Below are 27,108 nucleotides of genomic sequence, written 5' to 3'. Positions count from 1 at the left end.
TAGGTGGAAACACCGTGTTGGCCTATGTCCCCAAGTGTCCAGGACACTCCCTGAGCAGGGCGTGCCACACGCTAGGTCGCATGCGGGATGTGTCGCACCATGCTGGAACCACCCGAACACGGAGCAGGCCCGAGTGCCGCGGCGGCTCCAGGCTAGCGTAGAAGCGCGTCGTAACCGCAACCTCCCCCCCACCCCGTCTAAGTACGGTGCTCTTTGAAAGAGGGAGAGATTGCGGTTCGTCGGCTTAAACTGCCGACTCTGGTGCAGGGAACCAGGGTGCGAGCCTCGAGGTCGCGTCCACATCCTCGATTCTGGGCAAATCATTTAATCCCTCCGTGTTTACCCGAATGTGAATGTAAACACGGTGCTCATGTTGAGCGCTCCAATACCTTCGGGTTGAGATCGCGCTATATAAATATGCAGGGCTTGTAACCAGGGTGCAAGCTTCGAGGTCGCGTCCACGTCCTGAATTCTGGGCAAATCATTTAATCCCTCCGTGTTTACCCGAATGTGAAGGTAAACTCGGTGCTCATGTTAAGCGCTCCAACACCTTCGGGCGAGATCGCGCTATATAAATATGCAGGGCTTGTAACCAGGGTGCGAGCCTCGAGGTCGCGTCCACGTTCTCGATTCTGGGCAAATCATTTAATCCCTCCGTGTTTACCCGAATGTGAATGTAAACACGGTGCTCATGTTGAGCGCTCCAATACCTTTGGGTCGAGATCGCGCGATATAAATATGCAGGGCTTGTAACCAGGGTGCGAGCTTCGAGGTCGCGTCCACGTCCTCGATTCTGGGCAAATCATTTAATCCCTCTGTGTTTACCCGAATGTGAAGGTAAACGCGGTGCTCATGTTAAGCGCTCCAACACCTTCAGGCGAGATCGCGCTATATAAATATGCAGGGCTTGTAACCAGGGTGCGAGCCTCGAGGTCGCGTCCACGTTCTCGATTCTGGGCAAATCATTTAATCCCTCCGTGTTTACCCGAATGTGAATGTAAACATGGTGCTCTCTCTTACAGGATCACGTGACCGTTGGTACTTCTACTCACGTCCCTTCCCGGGGCGGAGCGTCGCATAGCAAACCCCCAGTTGTTCAGGCCCACAACCGCCCGAAGGACTAGCGGGGCGCCGACACGGCATCCAGGACCCTCCCATGAGGCTCCGCGGATTTGGCTCAGGCACCCCCTATGGTGCAGCGCAGAGGTACCCTTTGTACCGGCCTGCTTGCAGATCGCCCTGTAACTCCGCCTGCAACGAAAAAAGGAAACATTACAATATTCTCACCTCCACCTGCCATCACCGCGCCGGGTAAGCGGTAGGGAGGGATGCGGTGTGCGAGGCGAACAAGAGGTCGCCAGCATGGTGGGGGAAGGCTATATAGCCTCCCCCTTCGCCCAAAGGAGCCCCGGAAGTGACGCCCCTCGCGTCACTTCTGGGCAGGAAAGAGGAGGGGGACACCGGCCGGAGAGAGGGGTGACCGGTGCCCAGGCGACACTAGAGCACAGACCACTCTAGGTGCCCCCTTGGGGGCCACGGTCAGCGGCACAGTATCGCCATTGGCACCCCTCAGTCCCCCCTCCAACAAAATACATTACCCAATAATAACACACACACAGACTGTTTGATTGGGTACAAAATGCTGCAGGTTTATTACATACACCGTTATGTAATAGGTGGGTTATCTTACGGGCGATCCAAGGGCAGGCAACCAACTGGGCCGCCTGCCCGCCTGATGAGCCGGGCAGCACTGGGGCGAACCCCGCCTTTGCTGCCGTCCAAGTGATTCTCTTACAGGATCACGTGACCGTTGGTAACTTCTACTCACGCCCCTTCCCGGGGCGGAGCGTCGCATAGCAAACCCCCGGTTGTTCAGGTTGTTCAGGCCCACAACCGCCCGAAGGACTAGCGGGCGCCGACACGGCATCCAGGACCCTCCCATGAGGCTCCGCGGATTCAGGCACCCCCTATTGTGCCGCGCAGAGGTACCCTTTGTACCGGCCTGCTTCCAGATCGCCCCGTAACTCCGCCACAGCTCCGTAGTAGCGCAGAGCTCACCAAGTGGCCCCAAGTCATGTGTGACACTTGCAGCTAGTCCTGGGTCGCTAGGTGATATTTAGCTGCATTCTGGGACACGAAGTTGTGTTTTTAAGATTGAAGATTAAACTAAAAAAAAAAATCACACTGGGATGACTGTTGTCAGTTGGTACCAAACGAGAGTCGAGCATCGAAGGCAGAGCACGTGCTCCTTGGCAGCGCTCACACAGCGCGTCATCTTCCTTCAGTGTTTTGGAGAGGTGCGCTGAATAACAACAGAAAGAAACCTCAGCCCTGAGTAAATTGCCGCTGTCGTGCTGCTTTAAGGGGCCGAATCTCTGGGATGGGACTGCTAGGAAGGGCCGCCCCTGGAGAGCTCGGATAGGGTGTGGGTGGGTCTGGACGGGCGGGGCCGCAGGAGCCGCGGCTGAGCAGCCCGGAGCTCTGGGAGGGAGAGAAGGAAGAAAAGAAAGGGAGCCCTGGAGCAGACATCCCCGACTGAGAGCCCAGACTACCCAGGGCCCAGAGCAGCCGCTCACCCGGGCCTCCCTCACCCCCCTCTTCCATTCCCGCCCTCGCCAGCCCCTCACTCTGACCTCTGCACTCAGTGCTGGATTCAACCCCGTCCTCTCAAAGCTGCACTCATCCGGGAGAGCTCACCCTGAGGAGGGGGCAGGCTGAGCCATGCCCCGGAGGAGCGTCGCGGAGGTGCAGGTGCTGGACGTGCAGAAGAGGCGCTTTCCCAACAAGCACTATGTGAGTACATCCCACGACGGGGCTACTGGGGTCTGACTCGGGTGAGGGGTAACAGGCTAGGCACGGAGAATGGATCTGTGCACAGATTAAACTGTTTGAGGCGTGTGTCTGTGATTGGGGTACTCTGGCCTGTTCTGTGATCCAGAGTGGCTCTTTTCAAATCACACCCGTGTCATTGTGTGTGATTCTGGGGCGGAGAGCTCTTCTTCACACAGATCAACTGGTGAAGTGCTGATCACACATCAGAGGGAGGGGCTATTTCCAGATGCGGGGTGTAGTAGGGGTAAAAGGGAGGGGCTTGTTCCAGATGCGAAGTGTGCTAAGGGGATGCTCGTCTCAACTGTTGAAGGCGGCTGAGCGGCTTCACTGATAAAATATAAACATGTGATTTACCAAGAGTATTTTAGGGGAGAAGGGGGGCGGGGGTATCCACAGTGTGATATGGTGGTCCTGAAGGGAGGGGGTCTCTATAGCCTGGCTACAGACTAAAGTGGAGTGAACGGGCGGTTGTTCGGGTACTCGAGTCAGAAGTGCCGGAATCTGGGATCAGGCGAGTGGTCGCAGGCTGCTCGCTGGTTAGTGGTCGCAGATTGCTTCCTGCACTCAGATCATCAGATGCAACATGGGAAGGGATGTTGCAGACATCCGAACTGTTGGGGGCAGCTCCAGGCATCGGGGAGGGGTGGGGGGCTATGCCCACGACAGATCTTTCTGCATATATGTTAAGGGCAATGAGTCATCGCTTGGGATTCTAGTCTACCGCAGCGGGAGGGGCAGACAATGTGCTTCCATTCCGTGCGCAACGTGGGTGGCGGGTGGGATGGGGGGTTTATATAGTGGGTAAGTCAGGTTGGCATGCTTCTGCCAGCGTTTCCTGTGCGCTAGACAGTTACCTCCTGCCATTCAGCAGTGTATCCCTTTGGGTGCACGTTTCTGAATGCAGTGTGCGTGCTTCCACGGTTGCCACGTGCTTAGATGTCCAAAACCGCTATACTTTTCTAAGAATGCGATTTGGAGCCTCCATAATGAGAAGTAATGTAATGACCACTCTTAACGTGCACCCAATGCCAGTTCTGCAGTGATGGAAGGAAAGAGGGGCAGGGAAGAGGGCGGGACTTCAGAAAAAGCAGACATCAGCAAGCCGCCTTCCTCTACCACAGCCCAAACTGACACGTGGACAAAATGCATTTACTCGGACCCCATTTAACAATGCCAGTGGTCCAAAGAGCGCAGAGCACAACATCCTCTGCATTGTCCGGTAGAACACAAACATTTTCCTTCAGCATCAAATTTGAGCGATTTTCAATCCGAAACATGTACAAATGGGGAATCTGCGGTTTTACAACTTCTGAGCCAAGAAAACATCGCTTTTAGTTGCAGTAGTTTTGAACAACAGCTAGAATGGCAATCTGTATGGGCACGTGCCACTTAAAATGAGCTCGCGACAGCCAAGACGGGCATCCCTCAGATCCGCTCAACAATCATAGACTTGATTCGCCCTGTTCTTGCATGCGGTGTATTTAGGCGTTTGAGATTAAGGCAGTGCCTTAAGAATTCCAGGACACTCGTCAGCTTGCACCACACATCTCCCTGCCATGTTCCCAGTGATAGTAACAACACAACTGCTAACATCACACTCCTACTACGAGTGTGACAACTCGTATTATTTCAACCCTCGAAAGGTATAAGAATGGCTTGGGCGGCATCTAATTGCCGTTATTAATGTTATTGACTTAATAATTAACCTGTTTTTGTGGTCCTCTCTAAATTAGCCAGACAGCACCACCCTGTGGCAGAGTGCCACAAGCAGTTGACAATTAAGTGCCAGTCCTGAGCACCGAAAACAATCGCTAAAATTAAGCACTGGATTATGGACGTTTGAAGGGTGACTGATAAACATCCTTAAGGATGACAGCAGTAGTAAATTAGTGGGTGGTGGCAAGCGTACACAATAGTGTATTAGAAAAATAAATTTCCTGTGAAAATCAACACACAATGACTGGATCCCTCTGCAAAAATACTGGGTTTCACATAACATGTGATTGCCTAACTGCCAGCCATAATGACTCGATATTGACACGCAGGGCCAGATTAAGATCCTTATGGGCTTTAGGTACAATATTTGGGGAGTTGGGGGCAGCCCTCACTATCCATTTTTACACAAACTAGGCAAATGAGCATTGTTGGAATAGAGTGGAGTAGGGGGGAGTATAGTGTCGTAGAGTGGAGTAAAGTTCAGTGGCACAAAGTGTTGTAAAGTAGAGGGGAATAGGGTGGAGTGGGTTGAGGGAGTGGGGTGGATTTGATTGGTGCAGAGGGGGGTCAATTGGGGTGGGTGGACTGGATAGAGTGGATTGAAATGGGGTGATATGAAATGGATTGGGGTGGTTTGTATAGGGGTGGATTTGATTGGTGCAGAGGGGGTTGGATTGCGTGAGTTGGATTGGATTGGGACAGATTGGAGTGGGTGGGCTGGATAGAGTGGGGTGGATTAAAATGGGATGAGGTGAATTGTATTGGGATGGATTATAGAGGAGTGGATTAGTTTGGTTTGGAGTAGGGTGAATTAGAGTGTATTGGAGTGTGGCAGGTGAATTGAAGTGTGACGCGGTGGATTGGAGTGTGACGCGGTGGATTGGAGTGTGGCGGGCTGGATGGATTGGACTGAAGTGGGGTCGATTGAAGTGGGGTGGACTGAAATGTGGTGGGTTGGACTGGATTGGGATAGTGGGGTGGATTGAACTGCAGTGGGGTAGACTGGAGTGGGTGGACTGGATTGGTATGTTGTGGGGTGGATTTTAGTAGATTAAATTTGATTGGAGTGGGGGCGGATTGGAGTGGGGGCGGATTGGAGTAGGGCAGGTTGGATTGAAGTGGAGTGGAGCAGATTGGAGTAGGTGGGTTGGGAGGATTGAATTGGATTGGGGTGAGTGGAGCAGGTTGGATTGGGCTGGGCTGGATTGGATTGAGTGGGGTGGATTGGAATGGAGTTGAATGGGGAAAATTGGGGGAGGTGTGAGGTATACTGCACAAGCGAGTATGTGTTAAAGATTCATTTTTAAAATTGCACATAAGAAAGAAACAATATCATTTTGCAATAAGATAAACAACATCTTTTGAGAACAGCACCACAATCAAAAGAAAACATGAGGTCAAAGTGAGAAAAAGAAGACATGGCGAAATAAAAGAAGGTTAACTATAGAAAATAAAACTTTGCAATTTTGTTTGTACTGCTGGGCACATTTTCGCAAGTTGCACGTCTTCGTTTTTTGAAGGGTACTAGAAGTTAAGAAGAGTAAACTAGTACCTCAACCACGTTGGTCAGCAGCAAACAGGCACTAATTAAGTTGAATCAATCCGTGCTTGGTCCCTGCTCCACATAGAGGAATGGAAAGGATTTTAGGCTTGTGGTGATGACTTACGAGACTGTAAAGAAGAGTGTCAAGCAACCCAACAAATGGTTAAGGAATGGGTGGGCTCCAAGCCCTTTTTGGAAACTAGAGTGTCTCTCAAGTGAGAACCATGTGCTAGTGCATGCTCAACCATTAAAATTGCTTGTGTCATAATCTGGGGCTCATACATTGAGATTGGAAATAGTTTAAACAAATTTTCTAATCTCGATTGAATTATACTCTGTATCCTTCACCTTATTTATATTAAAAGGCTTTGAGCAGTATAAAATGCTACGGAATTAAATGTAATAAAGTGTATATGTTCAAAGAACAATATAACCTGACTAGGTCAGTATTCACACATGAATCTAGGTCCTCAAGAAGTATTTTATGTGATAAGAAATCCACCATCTTGTATTTGAGGAAGAGGAGTGAAGGAAATAGATGAAAGTAACACACAAAAGGGTCATGGGAAGAGCTCCCCTATCCATTCTTCAACCGATGTAAGACATTCAGACATTAGTGAAGAAAACCAATTAAAGATGGAACAGGTAAATATCAGAATATTATCATAAAGATGTGTTTTAAAACCAAAACATGAAATAACTGCTATTAAATGATAGAGAGACTAAAGAAAACACTAATGGTGGCACAAGAGAGGAGAACCACGTGTTACGTCATGAAATACATATGTAAAAGCTGAAACAATGTGAAATGTGGTGTTGGGTCCAATATGGAGATCACTCCACAATACTGAAGGGAGCTAGAAACAGAAGAAGAAATATGGTGAGTCAAAAACTCCTGGCCAATCAAGTGGTGTCAAATTGGAAAGAAAAACTATGATCATGTACCTGGCAAAAGAAATTGGACGGCTAAAGAAGTTTAGTCTCTGTATTGTGACTGAAAGCTGGACAGAAGATTGAAAATAGAATGTTATAGGTAAGGAAAAAGGACAAATTTGTGAATTTACAATTCTGTGATCCTAGGCAATTGTTTTATTTAATTTTTCCTCCTTTTCCTTCATGATCACAAACGAGGACCTCCAAATACGCTTATAATAATTTTATGATGATAAATATTATAATCACGTATAATGTTGTTTTTGCCTTATAGCAAACCAAGCCACCCAAAGGGTGCTCATAACTGACTTGCATCTCACTTCACTATTGGCGTTTGCTGTTTGGTTGAAGGAGGGAGTATGAATGTTTCTAAATTCATGTTCGAAAACTATCACTTACGAAAAATACTTCTCAATGTACAGATATAATCTGATGTACTAAGGTGAAATGGTTTTGCAAGTTAATGCAATCCACATTTTGAATTTCGAAGAGCCTCATTTTTACAAATTTGCTGCAAGCTGTCTTTAAAAAGCAAGGTGTCCCTAAAGTTAAGTGGTGCAGGGTACCCTTGGTACTTCCTTTCTTTAACTTCAATTGACCAGGCCCGATGGGTTGTAGGCGGCTTGCTGTGATTTTTTCCCATACCCCCTCTGCTATGAACTCATACGAGACGCAGTGCCGGCCCGTTGGGATGTAGGCACCCTGCTGTGTCAACTTTGCAAACAGTCAATAAAGGTCTTATTAAAATTTAAAAAAAAAATAACTTCAATTGACCTTTAAAGGAATGCTTGCCCTTTTTATTTAACATCTTTTCAAGTTTAGTGCTGAGTCAAGTAAACAGCATCCCAGTTTTGCTGTTCACTAGAGGGCCACGTGTAAAGTTCAGGAGGGTCGCATGCGGCCTGTGGTCCATACTTTGAGTATCACTGGTTTATTCAATGAAAGTAAGACAATAGCTAACTCGAGGAAGGAAAGACACCTATTGTAATGGAGATGTTGGAAAACAAGAACCAATGTGGAAGCGGCAAAGGATAGGTGCGCTGTTCAGTTCAGGGATCAAATAGTCATTAGTGTGAACTATTAGGCGTAGCTCAGTCTTGTTGTTTCTTTATTGTTACTGTAGACACTAGAGAAAAGCTGGGACCAGGAGTGGTTTTTGTGTCAGCTGATCACATTAATCCTCTTGCCTGACTCCAGTACTAACAACGTCATGATGTGTGCAACCTCCATTTTCCATGGCAATGTGAGACTTTTAGCAGAACTTATATTTTCATTTAACGATGGAGACGGGAGGCGCTAGACCTTATACAGAAAGACATAAACATTATCAGTATGGGATATACCAGGTCAACACATTTTTCTTCCTCCAACGTCTAAGATTTTATTTGGTGTCCAACAGTGCCTTGTGCTTTTTATGGAGCTGTAATGTATATGGATTCCTAGTTGTCCCTTTGTATTGGCATGAAATAGTGTTGGCCAGGCTCTTAGCTCGCTAATGTTTCTGCCTTTTGTAACCTCCTTTCCTCTTCTTGATCCTCCACTTCTCCGTGCTCTGTCACTACGACGACCTTATACTTTACGTCTAGCTGTATGGTCAGTGGTGTTGCCAGGTCTGTATTTTACACAGTGCTGACCTTGCAAGAGAAACACAAGTGAATAGATTTTGGAGTTCAGGTAAGCAATGATTGGAGTGTTTAGCCTCCCTATTTCCGTGCCTACTTCGCACGCAAGGACAAGACTTTGGCCCGCTTTCAGGTTGAGCAGGTGTAGTAAGTGCTGGATAAATGCAATTATAATACCATATAATTTTTACGAGGCAACATTGCAAGATCCAGAGTTTTCCAGCTTGGGTCAGAGAAAATGTGCGATATTACCACATTATTCATCATTTCGAGGTGTGAAATTCAGACTGGGTACGTTAATGTAGCGCCCAGGAAATGACATACTTGATTGTTGCTGCTTTTACCGGATACGGAAATACACCCTTGTATACCAGGGTACCCAAAATGAGGCTTCTAGGCCATTTTACTTTAACTGATGACGAGCAGACCATGTTCTTAAGAGAGCACATTGGGCTGGGGACTGATTAGGAGGTCAGGCATAGGTCAGACAGAGGAAGGCAGGCTGCCACCGTCCTTTGCTTGTATTACATATGAAGAGTTGCACTTGCCCAAACACGTCGGTAGGTGCACCCTTCCGGCAATGTAAGGTGCGCCTTTTTAAATTCCTTTCTGACGAGCTGCCAGCACAATTGAGTGCAAACCACCCGGGAGGACATATTGGGGCTGGAAATATCACTTTATGACCCAAAGCAGCTCCTCTATCTGACTGTCTTGCTAGAAAGCAATTTTATAATTGATCACTAATCGCCGTTAGGGCTCTTTTAGAGGAAGCACACGCATGCACTGCTTTTTAGAGGAAGCACACACATGCACTGCTTTTTAGAGGAAGCACACGCATGCACTGCTTTATCACAACGCTGTTCCCTGCGCAGCGGGGTGGCAGTGGGATTGGTGCTTTTGGGCTCTGGGTTGGTGTTCTGCCTTGAGGCACGTGCCTGTTGTATCACATTATAAGTGTGTCCCAGAGGCAAATTCACATATGTAAACAGGCTTTGGCAAGGGGGCTCTGCGCCCCCCTGTTGTGGGAAACCAAGACACTACCGGCTGCCCCCTCAGCCCCAACTGCTGTTCTTTTTCAAGGTGCATCAACCAGACTCGAGCAGTGGTACCAGTGTACAGCGAGCAACCACCACCGTTGTGTGGGCCCCATTTGAGCCATACAACTGAAGAAAAGACAAAAGGTGCTGACGTAGAACTTTTTAGGTGGACATCCTATACTATTTTACATGATGCCAGGGTCTAGGGTGAACAAAGCAAACACAAGGAGATGATGAACTGAGCGCTGAAACTTTTCAGACACTCGCCCCCAGACACAGATCTGGGTTGAATCCATCATCGGTCTTTAGCGCACTTCGCCACCCCAGCCATATGCAAATCAGTCTTGACCCTGTGCCTCATGGGTACACTCCAGCCCGAACTGCCAAGCCAGGTCTTCCCTGGACCAGAAACAAGCATCCTGGGACTGGTTTCTGGGTAACACCCCTCATCAGCCAGGATAGCTTGAATCCAGTGGCAAAGTGAACAAGGGACCAACGTCTGGGCATACCCTGCCAACTCAGGGTAAACAAAGCAAACAAAAAGAAATGATGGACGGAGTGCTGACATTTTTCAGACACTCACCCCCAGTCACAGATCTGGGCTGAATCCATCATCGTTCTTTAGCTCACTTCCCACTCTAGGATCAGACTGCCCAGAGGCATTTCCACGACTGCACACATAGCTAGGAGCAAGATGGCGGCAGCTAAAGTCCTGGTAGAGGAGGGACGCCTCACCAGATAGTAAACAGCCCAGTAGGTTGAGCAGCTCTGTAGAGATCTTTGAGTAATATGCAGATCACAGCTTTGAAGCTTGTTTGGGTTCATTCAGCCTTTTATCCTTACGAGGCCGATAAAAGCCAGTACCATTGACCCAGGCAGTTCTGACTTCTATCATTCCAGTGCCAGAGTTCATGCGTGCTGTGATGACTCCTGTATAGGAGGTCAGTTTTATTGAGCAGAGCGGCGCTGGAGGCCCCCTGGGGCTTGAGGACTTCCTTTGATGTGAACGTGAAAGCGGCTTGTATCTGAGCAGGCGCACATCTGGATTTTTACTTCCAGCACAAAGGGCGCTTGATGTCCGAATCCTGCGCGAGCAGTCATGCTGTCTCACCTCAGACTGCCCGTCTCTGTGAGCTTAACGAGAGACTGGCTGACCGCTAGACTGTCTCCTCCTCGGCACTTACTTCTGCGCATTGTGTCGCACTTTAAGCCTTTGTCTCTTCAGGGTTTGGCCGTCTCACTTTAAGCTGCCTTTCACAAAGGCTGTCCATTGCTATCCCTCCCCCTCCCGCCTTTGAGTTACACCCAGACTGCTAGTTTAGACCCTGGCCCTTCTTTACTTCATGCTTCCGGAATGGCAGCCTCGCGGTAAACTCTCTTCCCTCAGACAGCCTCCCCAAAAGGAGACTTCTGTAATCTGTCTGTTTCCCTCTAGACTGCTATAGCTGCTGCACCAAAATGACTAGTTTCATTTGGAGTGATATCCTGTGTGTTTTGAAACCGACTGGAGGACATCACAGGATGTGACCATACAGGACCTATGACTCAACAGGGGGCGTCATTTCAGAGTGATGTCGCTTAGGTTTCCTTTCAAAATGTTACATTTGCTGTTGCTAAATAAAAATAAACTACAAATTAAAAAAATAACACTTCGGCCCAAATTGACTCTTTCCATTGGTAACAGTGCATCATCAGAAGGGGTTTTTCAGCCCTAAGTGGCTTGATGGGCACCGCTCATCAGCTTTTAAATGCAAAAACTTTTTTGAGCGGAAAGTCTGTGTGGGTGCTGCATCAAATCCCTTTGCGCCGTGGATTGCGGGGCGCGTGGTAATTTATGCAAAGGAAGTGTAACAGTGCAAAGACCGCACAACAAAATAGTACCTGGCTTTGCTGGAAATCTTAGCGCAAAATAAAACAAGTAGCAAATGCAATATTGTGTATATGCCGCTCGCATAGGAGTCCTTGACCCGTTTCGCTTGCTGCCTTTGGGAGCCCCGCTGGGCATTGGTTTCTCTGATCCTGTATGCTGGGAGCCCCGTTGGGCATTGCTAATTGAGTGGAGAGCTGCTGTGCAGGAGGACGGGACTGCGAGGCCCAGCAGGCTGTGCGTGTTCCATCGAGCACACCTGCCGCCTCTTCCCGTGACTCCGCGCCCTCTATCCACGGACAGCATAAGACCAGAAGATATTACGCGACAGCGGGACGCGTGTGCGGGACATCACCCGGGACAAAGCCCGGACTAAGGGCGGACCCTCTAAGACCCTCATAGACCCACAGAGACTGGACTGGGCCAGAATCCCTGCCCGATTACTGACCAGCCTAGGACTATTGTGTAAGTGTTTGGGGGGTACATTATATTATCAATCATAATGTCTATTGAAATACTAACCCCGGAGTTACCTGGCCCTGAGAAGCCGGTGAGTTTGGTAAATGGGAAATTAGATAAGTACTTTAAGAAAACCCTCTTGGATTCTCCAACCCCCCCCCCCACCCTTGAGGAACTTCGGGCTGAACGACGGCGGTCGATTGAAAGCCTAAAGAATAGATCATTCCCGGTGTCACCAGTATTAATTAGCTCTACGGGGGATGGAACTCTTACTGAAAGACTCTGCACCCCCTCGCAGGATAGCATCCCTCTAATATTTAGAGAGGGAACACTTACGAGTGAATTAGAACCCTTAGGCACTACTAGTAATTTGTCAACCATTGTTACCACTCCCAGTACAACTAAATCTATTGTTATAACCAAAGCACAAATTACCCCTATCCCTAAACAAACAAAAGTAGTTAATAGTAGGGTAAAAAAAAGTCACGCCAGTTAAAACCTATGGCCCTCCTCCGACAAAAAGGCGTAAAAATAAATCTGACCTTCCAAAGAGGAAAATTAATCATGCAGACTTTGGCATTAAAAAGGACGACAGTACTAGGGGAGGACGGGTTAAATTAACAGATAAAGGAAGGATAGTAATATCACCTACGCATCCATGTGTAACTCCCCTTATTGATCCTGTCCTCTCCACCACCGACAGCCCCCCCACGGTGGTGACGCTACAGGAACCTGCAAACAGGGCCTTGATCGATAGCATAGAGTCTATAATCAGGATCTATTCTCTGGCTATCGTAGATAGACTTAGTAAATTAGAAGACAGACTTGGGAAGATAGAACTTGAACTGGGAACCAAGATAGTGACTAACAAAGTGTTGCCTAACCTCCCTATACAAGCCCCAATTGTACCCTCTTCACCAGGTATTTCTACTATAACTACTATTCCCACTGCTGATCAGACTACCATTCAGCGTCAATTACCAAATAATATGAGTGGAAGTATATCAGGGAGTAAGCCTGTTGGACCTAACAGTAAACCCACATTATCCCTGGCTGTAACGACTAATGGACAGCGGAATAATCTTGGTCAAGCCCCAGGGAATATAAATAGAGAAGGAGGAATCGAGCGGCCGGCTCGAGGTAATTATAACAAGGGCCCCCTTCCAGAACTTCCACCAGAAGCTGTGCCCTTTGTAGTAGTCCTCACTGGGGTACCAGAGCTGGAGAAGAACAAACGGGAGGGCTATGCCCAGTTGAAAAATAAAATATCGCATTGGTTAAGTCTACACAGACCTATTGCAAATAATATCTATGGAGAAATTATCTATGTCCGCTGCCTTCCTTGGCTGGGAGGAAGATCTAAAGACATTGAGGGAGACATAGTGGTCATTAATTTTAGAGATCCGAATGCCGTCCATTTTATACTTAACTGGCCGTCTGACCACAGTAGTAAATCTATTACCCCCCGTCCCCTAACATATTTTTATCCTCGCTCAGTGGTGTTCCCACCTAATCATCAATCACAGCGAGCCCCCCCACCCCCGTTATTGAGGCAAATGCTCTCAAACCCATATCGTCCACCTGTCTACAATAACGGCCCTATATTTAACGATAAGCAACCACCTATAGCTGTAGATCTGTATGGGTGGAATACTATAGGCCCAAGGTATAACTCCCTAACACACAGGAGAATGGATCATCTCATACCTTTTACACCCCTAGATACCACCAACAGGTTTGACGTCCTTAGTGGCCTGGAAGACTGTGACTGACGCCATCGAGCCACAGGGGAGGGGGTGAAGGTATTCTGTGGAGACACAGGGGGAGACACGGGTGTAGGTACGGGGGAAAAAGGCTCAACTGATATTAACCCACCCAATGGGTACAATGCTACTTGCAGCTCTGGGGGTAATACACGCAATTCGGGGCAGCTTTACTGTAACTCAGATACTCCTACCCCGGCCAATGGAAGTACAAGTCCGACCCTACTATCTGAAGACCCCATGCCAGGGGAGGCAACCCATGTCCACACCTTATACCCACCATCTATTGAGGCTGTTAGTCTAACAGAACGGGGATATAAGATGGCGAGTTGGAATATTTCTGGATGGAATAACAAGATAGATTGTCTAGGATGGTTAGAATTTATAACCCAATTTGATATCTTGTGTCTCCAGGAGACTTGGGCGGCCGAAGATGTCTATCTTGATGGGTATGTTGCCTATAATTGCCATGCTCAGCCATCCAACATGGGGAGAGCCAGTGGTGGAATGGTGATATTGCTTTCTGTGAGGCTACCGGTTCGAGTAAAAATCCACCGGACCGTCGGTCTGCACTCTCAGTTGCTGTGGTTACAAAACAGGAATGGGCGAAATGTTTTAGTTATTAATCACTACAACAATACCTTTAACCACTCCAAAACAGATATGGTTGATGAACTTGAAGTGGAGGTGGAAAGGTTATATGGGCGCAGTGATGTGTCTTTTGATATTTTGTGGGGCGGAGATTTCAACATTCACATGTGCCCATTTGTTGGCAAAAGGGTGTGTGGGTATGGGGATGAGGTGGGGGAAGATCAGATCCACTTTATACATTCGGTTTATGGGGAATCCCTAAACACTTTTATGCTTAAAATGGATTTATGCATTATGTTACCTGGCATGGACAGTGAGGGTAATTCGGTGCCAACCTTTATTGGTAGGAATTGTGCCACGGTTATCGACTACCTCATTGTCTCTTCCAGTATTACAGCTTTGTGTTCTTTACCCGTAATAGTAGACCCAGCCCTAAGCGATCATAACTGTCTAACAATGTATCTCTCCTTGTGGGGGGATAAAGTAAAGGCGGTACATGGTACAGTGACAGATATAGTTCCACATAGACCCAATGGCCCTAGAATTAAATGGGGTAGGCAAAATGAGGAACATTTACTATGTACCATTGTGTCTGCCTGTATAGATGAGGTGGAATGCTGTCTCGAACCCGAAAAGGATAATGCTGATATTCTAGCTAGTTTCGATATCATTAATAAAAACATTGCAGAAATCTTAACTGGAAGAAAATCAAAGGGCCCTAGGATTAACGGGGGATGGTTCAACAGGGAATGTACTAAATCCCTACAAAGACTCAAAGTGGCTCTTAAGGGTAAACCCAGAGATAAGGAAGCAGTTAAAACCCTCAGAAGGGAATACTCAATTCATCTGAGGGATAGGAAACAGAAACTAAGGGAAGAGGCCTGGAACAACCTGACTAAGGCAGTGGATCTTAAGGATACCAAGTTGTTCTGGTCCACTGTCAATAGTCCCTTCCTCCAAAATGAAGAAGTCCCGGTAATGTCTGCCCAGGTATCTGAGGAACAATGGGTGACTCATTTTACTAGTATTTTTAACCCTGAAGGACTAGCTGTAGGGGGGGATAGTGAAACCCTGGCTTTTATCCCCATACCTCTTAATATCACAGTCTCTGAGGTGGATGCTGCCATCCGGGTCAGTAAGGGGGGAAAGGCGCCGGGCCCTGATGGGGTACCCGTTGACCTTTATAAAGCCGAGATTTCCATTTGGAGCCCATTGTTAACAAAGGTTTTTAATGCCGCTGCAATGATTGCGGCCCCACAGACTTGGGGGGAATCAATCATTATTCCGGTGTATAAAAAAGGGGAGAGGGGTGAGGCAAAAAACTACCGCCCGATTTCTCTCCTCACTGCTTCTCTAAAAATTATGAGCAGGGTATTACTGAGTCGCCTAGAGGAATGGGTAGAAGATAAAGGGATCCTTGCGGATTCCCAGTACGGATTCCGTAAGGGGTTAGGCACTATAGAACAGTGCATTAATTTAGACCTTATTATATGCAAATATACACGGGCCAAACAAGGCTCGTTGTTTCTTTGCTTTGCCGACCTGTCCAGTGCCTTTGACTTGGTTGACCATGGTCTTCTGTGGTCAACCTTGTTGGACATGGGAGCTCCACAGGATATCATCTATTTCTTGGCCCAACTTTATAGGAATTTGACAGCTAAGATACGATACGGGCAATCGGGGGAGTGTACACCCAGTGTTAAAATAGGTTCCGGAATTAGGCAGGGATGCGTCCTTGCACCTCTTCTTTTCTCCCTTTTTATTAATGCAATCGAGTCGGAACTACGGTCCACCAGTGCAGATGCACCGACTGCTGGCTGCCTGTCCATCCCAATACTGCTTTATGCGGATGACGCGGTTCTGCTCTCACAAACCCCTCTAGGGTTGCAAAAACGTATGAATAAATTTGCAGATTTTATTAATGGGAGAAAATTAAAAATTAATAATTCAAAAACTTTTATAATGCCCTGTGGGAAGAAAATTAAAAACCTAAGGTCCTTCACAGTTATGGACCAAACTATAAAAGTGGTGGACAAATTCTGTTATCTGGGTATCACTTTTAATAGTAGGGGGATGTGGACACCTGAAATGATTAATGTAAGAGCCAAAATGGCCAAGTGTTCTTTTGGCATATTCAGGTTTGCATCCAAGCTAGGCTCAAGACGGATACCAGACATGTTGTACTTATATCGCCATAAATGTGTTGCTCTGGCCCTATATGGTTCAGGAGTGTGGGGCCATTGTAATAACAACATGCTCCAGGTTGAGGAAAACAAATTTGTCAAAAAACTCCTGTGTTTACCATCTTCTGCCTCAACAAAGCTGATCCATCAGGAGGTTGGTCTAGAATTTCTATCTGACTTGATCAGATTAAGACCCCTGTTAGTATGGAGATCTATATGGGCCAAGGAACAGACTGGTTTTACAAGAAAGATTATTTTAGATTGTCTTTACATGGACAAATGTTCCCGCATCCCCTGGCTTAACTATATTACCCAAACATTTAATGATGTTTTTAATCTCACGGTGCGTGATAACCCTTTTTGTGTTTTAGATATCCCGAAGAGTGAGATTAAATATGAATTTCTGAGGGATAGCATGGTGAAGCGTAACGCAGCTTCTGCTCTGTTCTCCTCACATGTTTTTTACGACAGACACACTAAGGAAGAAATGGGGCTCTCAGGATACCTTAAAATGGTTACTATTCGATCCCACCAATATGTATTGACAAGACTACGGATGGGGATTGTTCATTTGCTTGTTGCGTACCCTGTAATGAAGACTTATACTACTGCCCCCTGTCCGTGTGATGGGACCACAAAGCAAAGTACGGAGCATTTTTTATTGTTATGCCCTCTTTATCTCCACCTTCGAAAAGTATATCTGAAACCGCTTTTTAAAAAATATAATGTATTCAATATTGTTTCGGCCATGGGGCTTTTATTTGGACTTAATTCACAGGACATCTGTTTTTTTACTGCTGTATATATTTTAAAATCGATACGTCTGAGGAAAAGCACTCTTTTTTTCGATATGTGATTAACTTAAAACCTGCTATATCCTCATGTTTTAATGCTTATGTATGTATGTACTTTTATGATTATTAATCAATGATCGAATAAAGTTTTTGAATGAATGAGTGTATAACTATCACTTGCAAGTTGCGTAATTGCCGCAAAATCACAGTTTGTGTGGCTTACCTTTAGATGGTTGGCCTTGCACATTAACTGTTTTTACTAGAACATTTACCATATAAATCTCACTTGCGGCATGGCTGGGTTGCCTTTGCGCAATTGTGCAATGTTGAGCATCCCACTACAATGGCTTTTTTTTTTTTTTTAGAGTGTGTGCTTCCAGTAACCTCTTTTGCACAACAAATCTTGCTAACTTTGACACTGCAAAATTTCCCCCGTTCGTGCAAAGCAGAGCTACAATTTTCATGCAGCGCTGTGTTGCCTGAACAATAGTAAATCTAGGCCTTTATGCAACTGGAATTAAATAACAAAAAATATACCAAAACAAACAGCTATTTTAGTTGGCTACTTGTATCAACCGGGCTGATGCCACATAGGCTAGGGGAAAAGAACACACATGCCAGGAACAGCCTCATATACCCTGGTAGTGTCTTCTCTCCTAGTTTTGTTTCATATCAAGAGATGGAGCCATTAAATACCCACTCACAATCGCATATACTCCGGCCCAGCTTCAGTATGGCCAGGTAAGGACACAGATGACCAGTTTCGGCTTCAGTGTCAAATGCATGTGCATGCATCAGGACAGCTGATGCTCACATACACTCTCATATATCCAGTTCACCCACACGTGTTCAGTCATGGCCTGCTATACGTCTGGTGATTTACCCTAAATATTTGGCATGGCCTACTCACTGGCTGACTCACATCCTGACTTACTGAAGTTTGGAAAGGTACTAATGACCACAATAAGAGGGCTTTGTTATTGTGAGTGGAGACACCGTCTGGGGAAATAAGGTTATCTCACAGTATTAGCTCAGTTTCGCCCCCATTTCTGGGTTTTCCTCCCGGGAATGTGGAATAATGTACAGGAACTGTATTTGCCATCGTTTTACAACCTTGCATTCCTCAATGGTACAAGTGGAACTTTAAATCTTTTTCTGTCTTCTTGTAACTTTGCAAGGCACTGAGGATGAGGTCTCTTGTGAGTATTGTTTTAGGTGGATTTGCAAAGAGTCTAATTTAGGCATCATCTTTCTTGCACGAGTTAATTATGCATGCACTCCTGCGCTTTTTTCTTTAGTGCTTGGTCTTTTTCTTCTCCTAAACTGGTGAACTTTTAGGTTTTGGTCTTTTTCTTCTCCTAAACTGGTGAACTTTTAGGTTTTTATTTAGTTAATGCATTTGCATACCACTGATTAGTGACAAGGGCAACCACACTCGTCACAAGTACAATTGAACATAAATCTAGGAACATTAGTGCCTATGGATAAGAGAAGAGTGACATTTTAGATTGATGGGTACATTCTGTCAAGATGTGAGTTTTAGGTTCTTTCAGAATGCCACATGGCTTTGGTTGGGTCTGAGGTGTTCTGGTTGTTAATTCCATATTAATAGTTCCTGGCAGGATAATGCCTGTTTGTTTGCTTTGGTCATTTTGGGTTTCAAGACCGCATGAAGGACAACAGATTTGTCTTTTTCCCTCACTTCTCTCATGAGGTCAGTAATTTGAGTTTAAAAGGGTTAAACGCGGAGTTGGGGTTCTTATTCACAACCGGAGTCTCACTTCTTTACTTTGTGCTTCTTTGATCACATTTTCTTGAATTTGATTAAAGCCTTCCTGATTTCCTTTTCCATTGCATTACAGGGGCTTGACTGCTCAGCCAGAAGCCTGGGTTCGAAAATGAAATCTCATTGGTTTTCCCCCCATTTTTCTTTTTCATCCTTTATTCAAGAGCTTCCTGGAAACCATTAACCAAGCATGTCCTCATGCACCTTTCAGTATGTTCAGTCTAGTCCTCCCTGTTTGTCCTGCGCCTTATAAATCGTTAGAACATACCATAAGTAGTCAAGATTTTTAATTGTAACCTCCATCTGTGCACCACTGTCTACCTTGTAGAAATGGAGTTTTCTTTGAACTCAAGCCCCATGTTCTAGGATCTTGCACTCGTAACTCCTATTCCAACTAGACTTGCATGAACGCTTCACAATGTGGCATGCCAGTGGATGGTACCCGCCAATGCCTCAGTATGGGATATTCGAGAGAGAGGCTCGATCTAAATGGTGCCATCCTGGTTATGTGTTTGACCGGATAACACAAATTCAATAATACCGGAGACGTGTTCGCTGCAGTAGTATCTTATCCCTACATCTGTGCAAATGATCAGCAGTGGGCCTAGGTGGAGCCAGGATATGTGGGCACCGTGAAAATAACTCATACTTGCTAAACCAGTTACAAGATGTTTGTTAGGGATGGTTACATGAAGTTGACTCATCTGGAGCAAAAGTGTTTATCTTTTCTACCTAGCACTCCCAAATCAAATTTTCTTGTGACAAACCAGTATATTAAACCATTGATAAGTATACATTGGGATCTAATTTGCCTTGTGTGCGTTTTTGACCATTTTGGTTGTTTTTGTTTGGTACTGGCGGGCTGCTTTTGCTGATGATCTTTGCTAATGTTGATACTTCGCTCTGGGCTCGAGGGGCCTGGTTGTCCTGGTCTCTTCAGCCAGATAGGGGATCTTTCACTTTATGATAGGCTGTTGCTGATCTGGACTATGTGAGCATCTTGGGTCTAGGCAGACCTTTAGAAGTGCGAATGAAGACATGTACAGCAGTCTTATTTCTTCTCAGTGGCGTCCGAGAAGAAATCAGTTCATACCTGCGAAATGCATCTTTGGTCTGAAGATCCAGGAGCAAAGTTCTGATACAGGAACAGCTATGGTCAAAGGTTGTTTAATCCTAAACTCTCTTGGCTTCCAAATAGTCCCACCCAGCATCTTATTTCTGTGTTTGATCTCCATGCTTAAAACCCCTCAACGCTTTTGAAAATTGTTCGAGTCTAGCATGGATCTGGCCCATCGCACTTGCTCAGCATTTGAATGAGGCTTTTGTCTCCCATTTCTGTCCCTTTTATCTCTTCTTCTTCTTGGCTAAGTGCCCTTAATGTGTCTGTGTTTCTGATAGATCACCATATTCCCACACTGGGAATTGAACATTGTGCAGCAAAATCCTCCTCTGTACTCCCTACTAGGGAACTGATAACTGATGAAGATAGGCATGCTCTTGCCTATCTACAAGATGAGTAGGCCACATCATTTCAGTTCCATGTATGCCACTTGTTACCGATGTGCAAAATTACTTTGCAGCGAGTATTGTTTAATGTAGAAGCAGCAGTGCATAGCCTTTCTATATGTCAAATGAATTAGTTTTGTTTGTGAAATTTCACTCTGTCTCCTCTGGTTGGTTCTTTTCCTTCCAGTAAACTTTGGCCGTTTTTAGGTCTTGCCAGCAAAAGCCCATGAGCTCTCGCTTTCGAGGGATATTGTATGCAACAAAGTGCTTGCAGCCTGCCCTTTGCATACCATTTGTTGGCGTCATTGTCGCTCTTATTTGCTGTCTTCTATTGGCCAGCATGTACTGGCTTCACTTCTTCTTTCAGCTGGAGCATGGACCAATTATTTATTCCTTCAACATCATTGTTGTCCTTCCACAGATCATGCTGTGATTGAGTCACTATTTTTAGGTCGAAGCCTACCAGAGAGCACAGCTGTCTGGTTTGCTAAAGAAATCTTGGGGACATTCAGAAAGCTTCCCTGGGAATGTATGCCGTCTGATGCATACCATTGGCTTTGTGGTTTGTAACTCACATTTTCTGGCTTTCTGTTTGCTGGCTTTATTTGTTTTAGGTTGTCCAGGGTGAGATTGCCCCTCCCAAGGAGCAAAGCCTTCCCACACCAGCTCCCCTTGTATTCTTCCACAAGTGCTTCTTTCTGTAAACAAGCCTGTCACTCTGGTTCTTATCTTGTCACTTTTTATTTGCTTTCAGAGACCGAGGTCAAATGTCAGGCTCTGTCTTCCCAGGGAGCTTGGTGTTTACTTTTCTTTCTCTGACTTCAAAGAGAGGTTTATGCTACAATATTGCTCGATACTGGGGTTAGGGAAGGGTTTTCTTTCTAGCCCTCAACAACAGTTTAACAAACTGTGCAAGTGTTTCAGAATATATCAGAATTAGGAACACAAATAAAGTATACGTTTTTGTTAATTCTAAAGTGTTGGAAACAAATAATTTAATATGATGAAAATAAATTATTACACTAGGGGACACACTTGTGCACTGTATAATTGTATGAGTCAAACTGTATGTCTGTGCAAATTTAATGGTCATTTCAATTGAAAATGTGATGTCTTAATGATTGCATGCTACCACACCGTGCATACTCCACTCTATTCTGCACCATTTCACTTTACAGCACACCACTGCACTCTACTCTGTACCACTCCACTCTTCCATTATCACCAAGAGAGAAAAAAAGTCTGAAATAGACCCAGAGTCTGCCTCTAGTAATACATCACATCATACATTGACGCCGCAGCCCATTAGATAGGCACATCTGTGTTTTTTTTTGTACCTCTCCAGGGATTTTTGTCTATCTATGGTACTTTACTACTCCAAATCTGGGCAATTCCAAGATTTGGATGAGATGAGCTCACGTAATGTGACATGCTTCATCACAGGCCACCTCTCTCCCCCCCCCCCCCCCCCCAATCCCCCTCCCTTCGTAAGATACTACCAGGGTGGATTCACTCTCAAGTAAGACTTATCTTGAGGGAGCAATTAGAAATTACTAATGTGGATACATTTATGGAATCCAGGTATCTTAGCTAAAAAATACCTTGGGGTATGACAATAAATCCTTTTTAGTTGGTACTCTAGGAATATATGAAAATCCTTAAGTATGGTTGGAGGTTATTAGTTACCATGGCCCTCATGTACTTCTGTGGTAAAATGCATTTGATCTTACAAGGAGATGTAAGTCCTTTCCTTTACATTACCACATAGATTAATATATGGATCCTAAGATAAGCCCTGACAAATGCGAGAGACCACGTAAGGCTATCTGAGGTCAGAAACATGTTGGCACTACAGAGCTGTGTAAGGGCCATGGTACCCATTAACATCCTCCTAACATACTTATTAAATATTTTTATATATACCTAGGGTACCACCTAATAAAGGATTTCTTGTGGTTTACCCCAAGGTAGTTTTAGTTAAGATAACTGGATCCCAAATATTTATCCAGTTTAGTAATTTCTAAGAACTCCCTCAAAATAGTCACACTTGAGGTTGAGTCCGCCCTGGTAGGCCACTCATCCCATCCTGGTAAGTTGATACTATGATGAAGCGTGTCACATTACGTGAGTAAGCTCACATCATCCAATTCTTGGAATTGCCCAGATTTGGAGTAGGAAAGTAGTATAGGTAGACCTAAATTTCAGGAGAGGCACAAAAAAACTCGGGTGTGCCAATCCAACGTGCTACCAGTCCACTCTACGCCATTGCACTCTCGACCACTTCACTTTATGCCTTTCTACATCACAGCGCTCTTCTCTACTGCACTGTACACTACTCCAGTCTAGGCCACTCCAATCTACTCACCACAACTCCATTCTTTGCCACTCTCTAACACTGCACTCTGTCAGTACACTTTAGACCAATGCACTTTATTCTGTAACACTCAACTCTACGCCCCTGCACTCTCCGCCACTCTACTACATGCAACTCTAATCTGCTCTGCACCACTGCACTCTATGCCACTGCACTCTACATCACTTTACTCTACGCCATTACTCTACGCCACTGCACTCTAACCAGAACCTCTACACTCTAAGCCACTTCACTTCACTATAAAACAATCTACACTATGCCACTCCACTCTACTCCACTCTATGCCACTCTACTCTAAACCACTGCACTCTACACAAATGCACTCTATGCCACTCTACTGCACTATGCACAACTCCATGCGATTACTGTTTAGTGCATTCTACACCACTGCACTCTGACACTGTACTCTGCAGCAAAGTACACTCTGCTACTGCACCTGCAACACTCTTCTCTCCTGTGCACCACTCTACAGCACTGCATTCTACCACACTGCCACTCCATGCCACTGCACTCTACTCTACGCCACTGCACTTCACCCTTCTCTGCACCACTCTACTCTACAGCATTGCACTCCAACCCACTGCACTTGACACTCTACTCTACAACACTGCACTCTCTGCCAGTGAACTCTATGCCACTCTACTTAGCACTACTGAACTCTAAGCCACTGCACTCAAAACTAATGAATGCACGAAGTAATTCAAAACTTATAAAGTGCACTGCCATTCGAAATCGAGCATCCTGGCGTTACAATTTTAAATCAGATAACCCAAATGGTAGGGAAAGTAAGAGAGAAAGTGAAGCTTATTAGATGAGGGAGTAACCGAGTGCATCGGGCCAGGAAGAGCCAGGTCTTTATATGCTTTTTGAAAAGAGCTTCCGATTCTATGAACTGCTGCACTTTGCGCCACCGCACTCTGCAGCGATGCACTGTACTATGCACCCCTCTAATCCACGCCACTGTATTCTACAATACTGCATTGTACACTGCTGAATTCTATGCCACTACACTATACCACTGCACTCTACATCATAATACTCTGTAACGCTCTACATTGATGCACTGTACACCAGTTGTGCACTCTTCTCTACTCTGCAGCACTGTACTCAACACCACCGCACTCCGCTCCATGCTGCTCAACAGCTCTCTATGCAGCTGCATTTAATGCCACTGCACTGTATACCACTGCACTCGATGCAACTCAATACCACTCTAATTTCAGTACTCCAGTTTACGGCACTGCACTCTACAACACTATATTCTACTCTGCACGACTCTACTCCACTCCACATCACTCTATGCCACTAACTTTGAGCTATTCTGAACAGCAGCCATGCTGATGTACAACATGGCTAAAACACCTTGGCAAAGCCAAAAGCTCTTGCATAGGAAAGACCTATTGGCTTTGCCAATGCTTGTTCTTCCTCCTTGTTGTCCTTGTTGAACCTCTTACCATATGTAGCTATGTTTTACTATGCCACACACACTTCAAAGAAGCATTTTTCTCCTTTGAAATGGATGTTTATTTTGACAGCATATGTTATCTGTTTTTATTGTGACAACAGATGATATCTGCTACCACATGGACATGGGCATTATTGCTTTCCCTATGTGATGGGATTTTTTTGTCATATATTTTTTCTTCTTTTTCATGCATGAGCAGATGAACTGATTTGCTTAGAATTACAGGTGTGTTGTGCCAAGATGTAACAAGCTTTGGCAAAGGCAAAAGGTCTCACCTTTGAGACTGTTTGGGGGGGGGATTTGCCTTTTGTTTATGCTGTACAGCATGGGCATTTCTGATTTTGGCAATGATTTGTAGCACTGCAGCATGGCTGAAAATATTTTTTTTCAAAAGGACTATAATGCACCCAGTGCTAATGCACTTTTTTTTTTTAAGCACATTGGTTCTGGCTGCGTCTTAACACCTTTTAAAATTAGTTTTAACCACGCTGCGAAACATCCACGCTGCTGTACTGCATGGCTGCAAAACCTTGTGAAAAGCCAATAGCTCTCATTAGCGTGACCTAATGGCTTCGACAATGCTTGTTGCTTCTTTACCATTGTGTGACCTCAGCAGGACACTTGCAGACCTCTTCTAGGTTTGTTCTCACACCCCACAACCCATGGAGGTGGAAATGTGTCCCTAGATGGCGACGTATGCTTTATTCTCGACAACTGGAGTGACTCCCAGCAACCTGAGTCTCAGCGCAGTCTCTCAATGCTTGGAGTGCATTTTGCTGTAATCTAGCTACAGACAAAGTAGTGTCTTCCAGTTTATGGGCATGATAAATGCTGACAAACCCCCTTATCTGCCGCCGTTACCTTTTGTATCTGCCAAATACTAACAACTGTATGGTGCAGCTCGCAATAAGTGTCCTGATACTTTTTAAATTTAATATTGTATATGAAATCTTGTCTCGTTCTCAGTATTATGCAGTCGAAAGGATTTTACTTCATCCCTTCAACCAAAGAATGTTACTAGACTTTGGTTCATTTAATTGTCCTTGGTTTGCGTTTGTGGTGTACATTTGGATGCCTTTTTTCCACCTCGCTGTTAGGATGTGTTAGCTTTGCGAAGCACGTTGGGTCTAGACGTGCTTTGTGGCTTCCATTGCAGCCACACTCCTTCCCACGATTGGAACCAGCAAGTGCTGACCGAGGAAGTACGGGCCATTGGCCAAAGCAGGAATGCCAGGTACCGTCTGCTGGCACTGTTCCGCAGTGGCTTACTCTCTCTATGACCTTAGTGGTATGTTTGGCACCATTAAAGGGACGGAACTGCACGCCTTAGAGCGTTGGTGTAAATCAACCAACCCCCTTATCCTATTGCAACTTGATGGCCTCACACACAACACAATCAAAGGCAGAAAACTCAAGTTTGCTCTTTGGGACAGGGCCAGCTAGCTTGGGTGTCACAGTGATTGCTGGAAAGTGTTGTGGGCCCTTAGAGTACTAGACGAACCAGTGTTTGCAAAGAACTGTAGTGCACAAAATGTCAGCCCCGCTCACACCAGGGCAACTTTCTGTAACGTTGAAGGTACCAATATTCATGCAAGGGATTACTGCGGCCACCTGGGACCGCTTGGAATTTAACCACACAAAAGAAAGCTGCTTTCTCTGATGACTGTGCCAGGGGAATTTTGAAGGCTGGGTTCAGATGCGGGGATGTATAGAGTGAGTAATGTATGGCAACGGTACAATATTGATCTTGATGGATCAAAGGGAGGCGAGGCGTGGTATAGTATAGTGTTTAAGTTAAGACCGTGGAACAAAGACGTGGCTCTAAAACCTGTTCCTTCACTTGATGATAATACGAGGTTCTGGGTAAATCAGGCAATCTCCCAGTGACTCATATCCCTTCTGCAGGCGCTTTAGAGCAGGTAGCACAATAGTATCAAGTGAGAACAGTGAGATATTTGGAAATAAGCCGGTTTAAATTTACACGGGGGTATTTTTGAGACCAAATATATCCATCTTGAGCCTTGAAGCTGATGAGCTTTGCACCACCACCGTGTTTAAAGCGAGTCTTCAGTGAACCAACAGTGCTGAGCCATAATGGTCTCTGGCTGTTATCCAGTCACAGTGGGGCATCTTCGAAAACACCCGGCATCGCGCATATCTGGACGTATCTGAGGGTCAAATCTCATAAGATTCCTTTTATATAATACCTTTTGTTCAAACATGTTCGATTTCAGGGGTAACTATTTGAAGGGGGTTAGTGGCAGTCAGCGGGAAATTTCTGTTACAAATAAGTTAATAGTGGTGCTATAGCCCCATGAGTTATTGAGAATTATTAAATTTTCCCAAAAATCTGTATCTGATGTTTATATTAAGCGGGATAGGCTAACCCCACCGAAGTATTGGCATCAAACATTCAATCGTTGGCCCCTCGCCCAAATCTTACAGAATGGGCATAAAACAACAGTATCCGTTATCTAAAAACCTAAATTAAAATCGTCTGCAATTAAAGCACTGATTTGTCTCTTTTCGGTGTTTTTTGTACTACTTCCGGTGGGCATGTGCTTCTTTAACCCCCTTTACACTCTCTCAAGGTGCTTTGCTCAATGATCTGCATTTCACCCGGCACAGGAGAATGTA

The 27,108-nt window shown here is 45.5% G+C and overlaps 1 protein-coding gene across 4 annotated transcripts in view; it reads left to right on the top strand.

Moving 5' to 3' along the window:
* Positions 1-2,441: 2,441 nt before the first annotated feature.
* SH3PXD2B (SH3 and PX domains 2B) overlaps positions 2,442-27,108 on the top strand; it is a 339,606-nt gene continuing 314,939 nt past the window's right edge. For all 4 annotated transcript variants that reach the window (XM_085618152.1, XM_085618150.1, XM_085618151.1 and 1 more), the window contains exon 1: positions 2,442-2,793. In XM_085618152.1, the coding sequence (XP_085474278.1) occupies positions 2,722-2,793 (72 nt within the window). In that variant the 5' untranslated portion in view covers positions 2,442-2,721. The remainder of the gene's footprint in view (positions 2,794-27,108) is intronic.

Source organism: Triturus cristatus, chromosome 7 (genome assembly GCF_964204655.1).
Source record: "Triturus cristatus chromosome 7, aTriCri1.1, whole genome shotgun sequence".
Lineage (NCBI taxonomy): Eukaryota > Metazoa > Chordata > Amphibia > Caudata > Salamandridae > Triturus > Triturus cristatus.
The sequence above is the reverse complement of the archived record's forward strand: the minus strand, read 5'-3'. Positions and strand labels throughout refer to the sequence as shown.